Raw genomic sequence first — 12,500 nt, forward strand, 5'->3', positions numbered from 1 at the left:
TGACAGTGTATAAAGAAACGGGCCATTTAAAGTTTTTTAATTCTTTTTTTTTATCATAGCAATACCGAATTAAGAAGACTTTGACAAGGAGACATATTCAGTGTGCCATATGTATCATGCAGATTATTTATGCAGACAGCTGGATAATTCGTCAGTGTATTTTATTTTTAACACTACAACATGTACAAGGTAGTTTTAGTCGTTATTTGTTATATACTTAAATGACATAAATTTATAGTCGTCAATTTTGTCATACTCATTGTAACTGCTCATGTTATTAGTGTGCCGATAATTTGCTGTTATCATCTGAAAAGAAAATCACAAAATCTAAGAAAGTCTTGATTATTCCAAAGATTTGATAATCTATACAGTATTCCTGTGTCATTACAGTGTCCATGTAAGTAAAATTCTTTGATTAAATAAGTGTCTGTCTACGACAGAACATTGCAGATATAGAGGATATTCAATATGTTTTGTAGTTGGATATGGAATTTAAATCACAAGTGGTACAGGATTTTTTTTTATAGTTTCACGATTGGAAAAATTGAATTTTCTGTTTACTATATTTTCTTTAATTTTCCATTTTCCTTGATTTTATAATGGAATTCAAGGCTACATGACGTCATTGTCGAGCGGTTGAGACATTATAGCTAAGTGTTGTGTAATTGAAAACGTTGTTAACAAGGATTTCAACAACATATATGGGGGATCTTTTGGAGGTTTTATTCCATGTGTCAGAATTTTTTTTTTTATTTTGTAAAGGAAGAAGGAGTATCTTTTACAAGATTCTTTGTTATTGGAAGGAAAATCCAGAGTTTCACCGCGCTTCTGATATTTTTCACACTGTGAAATGATATCATCTGGAAACCTTTCACACTGTAACAGAATATCATTTTTATTCAATGAATAAATACTATTATTTCCTAACTAGCTTGTAACACGAGCTTTGATTGGTTACAAAGTCGGGTGTAAATATCCGTGCACCCGACTTGAGCCGGGTGTAAATAAAACGTGACGTCACAATGCATACATTCTCTATGATAAAAACCAAATAACATGACGTCACGATGCATTGTAGTACGTAGTTATCTAATCGCTAGATTGGGACACATTCTGATGATAACAAAGCATTTCGATGGGTACAAAGGAAATAAATTCGTTATCCAGGTCCAATCAAGGGTGTACGGGGATTTACCCCGGGTTTTATTCCATACACCCTTCGGCCTTCGGCCTCAAAGGAAATAAATTCGTTATCCAGGTCCAATCAAGGGTGTACGGGGATTTACCCCGGGTTTTATTCCATACACCCCTTCGGCCTTCGGCCTCAGGGTGTATGGAATAAAACCCGGGGTAAATCCCCGTACACCCTTGATTGAACCTGGATAACTAATAGTATTTCACTGTTAAAAATCTTTTAAAACATAATCCGTTCAATTTGTAATCAATCTTTATGCTCCTATATGAATAGTATTTCCTGCTGCTAAACAGATTTAAATGTAGGCAATGATGCCTGTAATACATAAATACACTTTTTTGGCTTTGACACAATGACAATGTTGATGTTATTCGGAAATTTTTACCACCTAATCTCTATCCCTCGTATAACCTCAATATCTCGATTCCCTTCGTATGTCGACAATTTTGGTTCAATCGAGTTCAATTTAACGAGGATGGTCTGTCATTCAGGAATTGACTTTTTAAAATACTTTTTTATATTGGTTGTTGACATTTTTTTTTCATTTCACGCACGCAATTATTCATTTAAAAATACTTGATGTAAATTATAATTATGTACGATTTCTTTAGTTGGAGGAAGCTTATCCTTTTTTCTGAATCAAGAAGAACTCAAACGAGGAGTATGTGATGGCCAGATGTTAAATGTAAGCATCAATGTCACCTGTGAATTCAGTGGAGCTAGAGCTAAAATCAGAGGAGGAAACGAGATCACACACTGTGAAAACAGAAAATGTGTAAACGGTGGACAATTCAGCGGGAAAGACAACCTCCTTAATGTTGTCTTCCCTATGGACTATAAATCACACATCGACAACGTTTTGGAAGTAAGCGTCACATGCTCAAATGGAAGTGTCTTTGAATATGAATTATACATGGTACCATGCAGTAAGTATTACATTGTAAATAAAATCGTAAATCGTTCTCTCTTTTATTTTCTTTACCGCTGCTCTGTTGCAACCACTATTGAAATAACGACCACTATTGAAATAACGACCACTATTGAAATAATTATATCAATAGTGGTTGAGAGTGCATTTCAATAGCAAACATAGTTAGTAACTACTATTAAAATACGACCACTATTGAAATAATTATATCAATAGTGGTTGAGAATGCATTCCAATAGCAAACATAGTTAGTAACCACTATTGAAATACGACCACTATTGAAATAATTATATCAATAGTGGTTGAGGGTGCATTTCAATACCAAACATAGTTAGTAACCACTTTTGAAATACAGCCACTATTGAAATAATTATATCAATAGTGGTTGAGAGTGCATTCCAATAGCAAACATAGTTACTAACTACCGGTATATTTGTTATTGAAATGCATTCTCAACCACTATTGATATAATTATTTCAATAGTGGTCGTATTTCAATAGTGGTTACTAACTATGTTTGCTATTGAAATGCACTCTCACCCACTATTGATATAATTATATCAATAGTGGTCGTTATTTCAATAGTGGTTGCAACATACAACACCTATCGTTAATGCTGCTATCAAATGTTTTCTATGTAAACGTCAAAGAAAGGGCTCTTGAGATTTGTATGCGGGGAGAAAAAGACCTCTGGTCATTTTGTGTACATTTTAAAGAAAGGGTCTCTCGTATAACAATGACATTTTGTTTCTCTTAAAATTGATGTGGAAATCAGGTTAAGTTATTTGAATTAATTTTCCCACCACCCTCTTATTTTGTTATTCATTGGATTGATTTGTTTGCATTTTTGATAAGTTGAAGAATATTTGTTGTAAAAGAGTATTATTCTATTGTTTTAGTATCTGAATTTCAACACACTGTCGAATGCAACAGAACACATGCGCAGATAATGTGTGAACACAACTCCTACAATTTATCTAAACATGGAATGACGATAAAAAACTTAACAACTGGAAACATACTGGGGACGTGCTGGAGGCAGCAAAAATCACAAAAATGTATGAGAGAGTATGCCAAAGGTTACAAGTATTTATATCAAAGTCCAATGAACACGCATTCTGAGAGTATTGCATAAGCAATGTATGTCCCCTATCGGGTTCCCCTTTTTCTCTATATAATACAAGCTCGTATGGAACATTAATTCATTGCATCACAACCCGATCGTACTTCAAACCTTTATTAAGATAAATCAAAATTGTCTTGTCATTCCGTCAGAGGTCAATGACACAGAACCAAATTCAAACTTGAATTTTAACTCATCAAGATGCGCTAACACACCAAAAAATCGTCTAAATACCTGCAAGCGTCAAAAAAAGAAACCAAGTAGACAGGCAGACAAGCGGACTAACGAACAGACGGAAAGACTCAGAAGAAACTTATAATCCCCTTCAGTTTTAGCGGTATGGGACTAATAACAGAGTCAAGCACATGTCACCAGTATCTATATCAAAGTCTTATAATTAACACAGTCAGCCACAGGTCACTAGTATTTATATCAAAGTCGTATAAATAACAAACTCAGCCACAGGTACCCATTATTTATATTTAATTCTCATAAATTTATTTTAGCCCGATAATACATGTATTTATTTTTATTTTGAAATCGTAAAGATGAATATAACAACAGTTATGACTAAAGCAGAGAAAGGATAGTCTAAAATGCGAGTTTTTCACAATATTTTTTTCTGAAATACTAAAACATTGTGACTTGTTACTTTTCAGGTCTCCCTAATGGGGCTCAGTTAATTCTACCATACGTGTATGGGCAGGAGATACAATGTGAGATGGATGGACAATTTATAAACATCAACATTACATGTAACCAAGGTAAATATCCATAAACATGGCCATTACAGGTAAACATGGTACATGTATGTATCTGTAAAAAAATCTACTAGTATGTAAATAAGATAAATATCTGTAAATACCAACATTACATGTTAACATGGTACGTGTATATATCTATAATCAATCTACTAGTATGTAGATAAGATAAATATCTTTAAATACGAACAATACATTTTAACATGTTACATGTATGTATTTGTAAACAATCTACTAGTATATGTAAATAAGATAAATATCTGTAAATACAAACATTACATGTAAACATGGTACATTTATGAATCTGTAAAATATCTACTAGTATCTAAATAAGATAATTATCTGTAAATACCGACATAACATGTTAACATGGTACATGTATGTATCTATAAACAATCTACTAGTATGAAGTTAAGATAAATATCTTTAAATACGAAAATTACATTTTAAAATGTTACATGTATGTATCTGTAAACAATCTACTAGTATGTAAATAAGATAAATATGTGTAAATACGAACATTATATGTTAATATGGTACATGTATGTATCTGTAAACAATCTACGAGTATGTAAATAAGATATATAAATATCTGTAAATACGAACATTATATATTAGCATGGCACATGTATATATCTGTAAACAATCTACTAGTATGTTAATAAGATAAATATCTGTAAATATGAATATTGCAGGTAAACAATAATAATATCTGTTAAATATGAATTTAAGAAAACAATGTAATGAGTAAACACGAACATTACATTCAAAACGGTAGGTATGGTTTTTTTTATCATTTTATGTTACCAATAAAGGAAATACAAAAAGTCATGTAAATATCTGTAAACATGAAGATTTCAGGTAAAGAGGGTATATAAATATAAACATGACCATTACAGCCTTAATAATTTTGTATTTGTAATTATTAAATGTAAACAATGTAAAAAACTGTAAACATGAACATTACATGTAAAACATGTAAACGTCTTTAAACCTGGACTATACAGGTGAACAATAATATTACATGCATTCTACGCAAAATAATGTCAACTAGATGTTATGAATAAACAAGGACATTTACTGTTTATTGATTTATCAAATTAAATATGGAGATAAGGAATGATATTCAAGATCAAAGTCTATTTGAAGAATTCATACAAATCATACAAATTTGAAACAGAGAAAACACAGGGCAAGCACAAACCTCCAATAAATCAGAGGTGATATCAGGTGCCTTGATAAAGGGTTGCGTTAAAAGTCAGTAAAAAGATCTGACAAGTCGACATAAAAGCTGACGAGTGAAACACAAACTACGACAAAAACAGTTTGGTTTTTTTGTCTGAAAGGAATTTTCCAGTTTATACAGTATCATTATTTTATATCCACTAATACAACACCTATCGTTAATGCTGCTATCAAATGTTTTCCATGTAAACATCAAAGAAAGGGCTCTTGAGATTTGTATGCGGGGAGAAAAAGACCTCTGATCATTTTGTGTACATTTTTAAAAAAGGGTCTCTGGTATTAAAATGAAATTCTGTTTCTCTTAAAAGTGACGTGGAACATGTTGAATACAGGTTAAGTTATTTGAACTGAACCATCCTCTTATTTTGTTATTTATTTGATTGAATTAATTGTTTGCATTTTTTTTTCATTGAAGAATATTTGTTGTAAAAGAGTATTATTCTATTGTTTTAGTATCTGAATTTCAACACACTGTCGAATGCAACAGAACGCATGCGCAGATAACCTGTGAACACAACTCCTACAATTTATCTAAACATGGAATGACGATAAAAAACTTAACAACCGGAAACATGCTGGTAACGTGCAAGAGGCAGGAAAAATCACAAAAATGTAAGAGAGTATGCCAAAGAATACAAGTATTTATATCAAAGTCTTATGAACAAGCATTCTGAGAGTGTTGTATAAGTAAAAAGCCCCTTCACGGTAACTGCAGTACTACACTTTTTCAGGGCAAAATAATAACACTTGGCGAAGTTTTTGTTAAGAGATAATTAAATGACGTATATTTCACATTTACTTTTACGTCATATTTCACCACATTTTGCCCTGCAAAGAGCAGTACCGCAGTTACCGTGAAACGGTCAATGCATGTCCCCTACCGAGTTCCCCTTTCTCTATATAATACAAGCTCGTATGGAACATTTATTTATTGCATCAGAAACCCGATCGTGATCCAATTTTTTTTAAATGGGATAAATACAATGTCATTCCGTCAGAGATCAATGACACGGAACCAAATTCAAACTTTAATTCATCAAACTGCACTTACATTCCAAGAATCAGCTAATATAAATATCTGCATGCAAGCGTTAAAAATAATCTAAAAAAGACAGACTAACAGACAAAGGACAAACAGACATACAGACAGGCAGACGGACAGAGAGATTCAAAAGAAACCTATAATCCCCTCAGTATATATAATTTTCTGTTTTATTTATTTAACATCCAATATATATGTATGAGTATAAGGACCCCATTGGAAATAACCCATTGGCTTTCATAGGTTATCCTTGGTATACAAATGTAATGTGATCATATCATATATATATATATATATATATATATATATATATATATATATATATATATATATATATATATATATATATATATATATATATATATATGTTTTTCGAAAACAAATTTTTTGACGATATTTTATCTTAATTCTATTGTTTAGTGAAAACTTTTATCATAAAATTATATTGTCAATAATACATTGTAACAACGTATATGTAGTATACCAAATAAATATCTAAGTATCTATCTATATATCTATCTATCCAGTTTCACCGGTAGGGGACTAATAACAGAGTCAAGCACATGTCACCAGTATCTATATCAAAGTCATATAAATAACACATTCAACCAAAGGTAACCAGTATTTATATCAAAGCCTTATCATTAATAAACTAAACCATGGGTATCCATTATTTATATTTAATTCTCATAAATTTATTTTAGCCAGATAATACATGTTTTTATTATGCGCCCGGATCGATAGATCACAAGGGTATATTGTTTTGTCCTGTCTGTCTGTTTAGCTGTTTGTTTGTCTGTCTGTAGTCAACTTTAACCTTCGCCATAACCTTGAACGATGAAAGATGAAGACTATATATTTGGTATATGCATACTTCACTGATTAAGCTCTTTCAAATGACTCAAAGGTAAATGATCTCGTGACCTTGACTGTGACCTTCATGCTAAGATAGCTTTTTCGAACTTTTGCCTTAACTTTTGAACCATAGGAGATAGAGACTTTATATTCGGTATGCATACTCCAATAATTTTTTTTTTTTCATAGGACACCAAGGACAATGACATTGTGACCTTGACTCTGACCTGTATACTAAAATATTTTTGGAACTTTGTTGCCGCCGGGTGCTTAGTGTTTCACAGACACATCTTGATTTATTTTAAAAGCGTAAAGATGAATATTACAATAGTTATGACCAAAGCAGAGAAAGGATAGTATAAAATGCATGTTTTAAGATATTTTTTTTCCTTTAATACTAAAAGATTGTGATTTGTAACTTTTCAGGTCTTCCTAATGGTGCTCAGTTAATTCTACCATACGTGTATGGGCAGGAGATACAATGTGAGATGGATGGAAAGTTTGTAAACATCAACATCACATGTAAACAAGGTAAATATCTGTAAATACATAACATGTTAATATGGTATATGTTTGTATCTGTGAACAATCTACTGGTATGTAGATAAGATAAATACCTGTAAATACCAACATTACATGTAAACATGATACATGCATGTTCTAGTATCTTTAAATAATCTACAAGCATGTAAATAAGATATATATCTGTATATACGAACTTTACATGTAAACATGGTACAGGTATGTATCTGTAAACAATCTACTAGTACATGTTTGTAAATACAAGTAAGATAAATATCTGTAAATAGCAACATTACATGTAAACATGGTACATGCATTTATCTGTAAACAATCTACTAGTGTGTAAATAAGATATATATCTGTATATACGAACATTACAGGTAAACAAGAAAAAAACATGTTACACTGTAAACAATGTAATAAGTTAAGATGAACATTACATATAAAAAGGTGTGTAACCAAGGTAAATATCTGTTAACATGTATATGACAATTACATCTTTAAAATGTTTGTATTTGTAAACATTATATGTTTACAATATAAAAATCTGTAAACATGAACATGAACATTAAATGTAAGCAATATTAAAATCTGTACACCTGGACTATACAGATGAACAATAATATTACATCCATTCTACGCAAAAAATGTCAAATAGATAAGATGGTATGAATTGACAATGACATTTACTACTTATTGATTTGAAATATGGAGATAAGGAATGGTATTCAAGATCAAAGTCTATTTGAAGAATACAATTCAGAAACAGGGCAAATACAAACCTCCATTAAATCAGAGGTGATATCAGGTGTCCGGGTAAAGTGTTGGGTTAAAAGTCAATAAAAACATCTGACAAGTCGACATGAAATCTGACGAGTGAAACAAGAACTTTGACCCTATATTTATGATTTATGATCAGAAAATAAAGATAAGACACGTATGACCATAATCAGTCATATAAATAATCAATTTGATTAAGTAACATATTTTATTAAGAAAAAATATCTTAAGAATATAGGAATAAGAGAGATAAAAATTGCAGAAATTTTCAAACTCGAAGCTAGATATTCTGACTTTAGATTCATTTGTTTTATCTTTTAATTAATCAGCTCTACACACTAAATCTGTTCATGACTTTAAATTTGATTTTTTTTAATAAACATAATTTTTATTAACCTTCAAATTTTATCTCACTTTTAATAAACATAATATATAATCCTTCAAATGTTATCTCGTTTAAAATCAGAAGTGTAGAAAATATTTTTTTTATTTTTCAGCTAATCGCACGGATGACCAGACAAGCGGACAGTTAGGACATTCTTACAAAGTGCTTACCTTCGGATGCTTTCTACTTCCCCTACTTACGCTTCTCTTTCCGCAATATGACTGTTAAGTATGTTCCTCCAAGAAATTTCTATTGATTTGATACTGAAGTTTACATGTACGTCTACCTCTTCAATTCACAGATTGGAGTGTTTGGTTTTACAAGGGATGCTTATTCCGTCTAAGCACCTGATTCCGCCCCTGGAATTTCAAGGAGTCCCTGCTTTATGCTGTCTTTGTAATGTTCGTAGATTTCTTAAAGAAAGATCAGTGTTCATAAATACCTTTTAACTTTTATATGAAAGATATGGAGGTAACGAACAGTACTCAAGATCAAAAGTCCATGAAATATAACAAAAAAGAGCAGAGCAAACACGGACCTCCGAAACATCAGAGTTGGGATCAGGTTCAATGGAGGAGTGAGCATCCCCTGCCGACCGGTCACACCCGCAGTGCGCTCCTTGTCATGATCGGGAAAGAAAGGAAAAAATCCGTCGTCAATCAAGTGTATAAATAATGGACTAACAATTGGTATGAAAAACGTCAGTCAGCATTTGACTCAATGATAAATTCCAAACATAATAGCACTGTCCAACCATTACAGGAATTAGAGAACATAATGAAATGCAACGATACTTCCGGACCGACAACTTACACAATCGGCCTTAAAAAGCCGTGAATTATCCTTCTAAGACGACCAATACAGATGTGATATAAACAAGTCAGAATTGTATTTGAGAACTTTAATTCCTGTTGTTTATAACTTCAACAAAAGAGTTACAGAACAACAACGAACATTTGTATTTATGATAAAAGAAAATGAACAGTCTCGTGTAAAGTCATTATTTTGTATGTTCTATAACGGATACAACGATCTTGTCAGCAAATACAGTCTAAATCATTCAATTAATCAAATGCTGATAGGCGTTTATCATACTAATTGTTAGGTCATTATTTACATTGATTTGTTTAAGGAATTTTTTCGTTTATATACGCGACCATGACAAAAAAAAAAACAACAAAACAGACGGCAGGTGTGACCAGTGACCGGTCGCTTACTTGATCCCACTTCTGATATTTTGTACTGTTTATTCTACATGTATTATATTCTTTTTTTATGTGTTTGTATCTTTTCTTACCTCATCTCTACTACGTATGTTTGTACATTTAATAGAATAAATCATTGTCATTGTCATTGATAACCTATTAGAGATCTTTGTTTGGTCTGCTCCTGATTTGTATTAATTAATATTGTTTGAATGGACTTTTAAGTTGAAAACTCTTCGTTACCTACATATTACATGGATATCAATAAATAATGTTTTACTATTTGCAAATCAATCAAATCAATACAAGGAAAATGATGTACTTAGAGTAGAAAAAGTGCCATTTTTTCAGTTAAAATGAACAAATTTTGAAATATCTTCAATATCTTTTGAGCATTTAAGTTTTATATTAATGATTATTTTTAGATTTTTATGAGTGTTAGGTTTGGTTTCTTTTTTAATAAGAAATTCTATTATATTCATAAAATTTATTATATTATATTATATTATCAAATTCTATGAAATTAATAAATATCAAAAAAAAAAAAAAAATGCGGAATGTTAATTGTAGAATTCAAATTATTGTTGTTATAATAAAGAATGTTTTATTTCCCAACAATTTGTATTATCAAAAAAAATATTGTATATTTTAATTTGTCGTAATTAATTTTTAAAAAGTGCTTATTGGCGTATTTGTTATGAAGCCTCAGTGCATTTGAAATAGACAGGTTTATATGTGTTCTACACACCCATTAGTCATTAAAAACACCAAAAAAACATTTCTTTCCATGTATGAACTAATATGTAGTGCATTTTACTATTTGAATGCAGCATAATCTTGGGGCGGGTAGAGGGTTTTAAATCACAAAGAAAATTGAATTATTTGTCTCTTGAAAGAAAAAGAGGCCGTTTAATTGCACAGGTTGGCAAAGTTACGTCTGATTGTCCAATTGAATTTATTTATCCCATGACTAGGAGGAGGTCAAATACAAAATCAAAATTAACATTATACATGAATACAAAACAATCTTTAAAAATGTAAAAAGAAAATTAACATCATTATTATCGGCTAATTTTGATTTTCTAAATTCTCATGTAGTTCGAGATTGATTTAAAAAGCAAATTGAATAACAGAGAGTGAAATTTTACATGCTAATAGCATTATTTTGTGACAAAAAAATCTCGAAGAATAGGAAGGAGAACAAGAGTTTTATAACGTTTATTCCTTTTAAATGAATAGATAATATTTAAGAATGTGTTTTGAAATAAGGCACCTAAACAGGGTACCTTTTATGGTGCAAGTGCACTATTTTTGTGTCTGCTTTTAAGTATGAAAACAGCTTAGATTACAATCGAAAGAGGATTGATTGATTGATTGTATACTGTTTAACGTCCCTCTCCAGAATATTTCACTGATTTGGAGACGTCACCATTGCCGGTGAAGGGCTGCAAATTTAGGCCTATGCTCGGCACTTAGGGCCTTTGAGCAGGGAGGGATCTTTATCGTGCCACACCTGCTGTGACACGGGGCCTCGGTTTACACGGTCTCATCCGAAAGACCGCCCCATTTAGTCGCCTTTTACGACAAACAAGGGGGTACTGAGGACCTACTCTAACCCGGATCCCCACGGGGCATAATCGAAAGAGGAAATTTTTTGTAAAATGAGAAAAATAAGGACAGTTTCAAATTAAAGGCAAAGAATTTGTCACAGTATGTTCCTTAGATTTCTTTTTAACATACTTTAAATTTCATGATCATGCAAGCTATATAAACTAGATATCATGTATCTTCTTTGTCATCTGTTTATTTCTTATGTAAAGTAAACGTCACGTTCTAGTTTTTAATATAGAGAGTGAGAAGACCTAAAACGCTTTAAGGCGAATATTACAAGCAAAGGCATTTTAATTTAATTTATTTTCTGTTACAAAAGTGTTAATTCAATTTTCTGTAAAAGTACAGTTCAATTTTGTTTTCAAATGTAGCACCAAATCCGTATTCAAAATTTTTGTGAAAATTTCCTCAAAGGGGGTTTTTGATTATCCATTTAAAGTAAATAAAACGTCTTAATCCTTTAAAACAGTAAGATGAATAAAAACAATACAAGTGACAATTATAACGGCACAATCAAGGATATACATATTGTTTTGTTTATTGCTTATTTTTATACCCCCCGCTTGAAAAGCGGGAGGGTATATAGTAATCGTTAATTCCGTCCGTCCGTCCGTCCGTCCGTCTGTTACGCTTTGGGGTACCCATCTCTTATCCGCAACTCCTCTCATACCACTGAATGAAATTTAATGAAACTTTCACAGAATCTTTATTACATATTGCCATTGTGCACCTCCTATTTTACTTTTTGATCTGACACATATTTTGGGTTTCCCGGCCACAGGAAAACATGGACTTTTTCACCAGTTATAACCATATTATTTTTTGATAATCCTTATTCTCATTCCTTAA

General features: G+C 31.4%; 1 protein-coding gene across 2 annotated transcripts; it reads left to right on the forward strand.

The window, feature by feature from the left end:
• The first annotated feature begins 24 nt into the window (after nucleotides 1-24).
• Nucleotides 25-10,472, forward strand: LOC134276235 (uncharacterized). 2 transcript variants are annotated; one of them, XM_062758502.1, is made up of 7 exons: nucleotides 25-189; nucleotides 1,807-2,121; nucleotides 3,022-3,180; nucleotides 3,905-4,009; nucleotides 5,705-5,863; nucleotides 7,575-7,679; nucleotides 8,948-10,472. In XM_062758502.1, exons 1-7 carry the CDS (start codon nucleotides 117-119, stop codon nucleotides 9,061-9,063), a joined length of 1,032 nt encoding a protein of 343 aa, XP_062614486.1. In that variant the 5' UTR covers nucleotides 25-116; the 3' UTR covers nucleotides 9,064-10,472. The 2 variants fall into 2 exon arrangements, with proteins under 2 accessions (XP_062614486.1, XP_062614487.1); XM_062758503.1 differs by lacking the exon at nucleotides 25-189 and adding an exon at nucleotides 246-397.
• Nucleotides 10,473-12,500: the final 2,028 nt, after the last annotated feature.

Source organism: Saccostrea cucullata, unplaced genomic scaffold (assembly GCF_032062105.1).
Source record: "Saccostrea cucullata isolate Sc308-1 unplaced genomic scaffold, CSIRO_AGI_Scuc_v1 ctg6814, whole genome shotgun sequence".
NCBI lineage: Eukaryota > Metazoa > Mollusca > Bivalvia > Ostreida > Ostreidae > Saccostrea > Saccostrea cuccullata.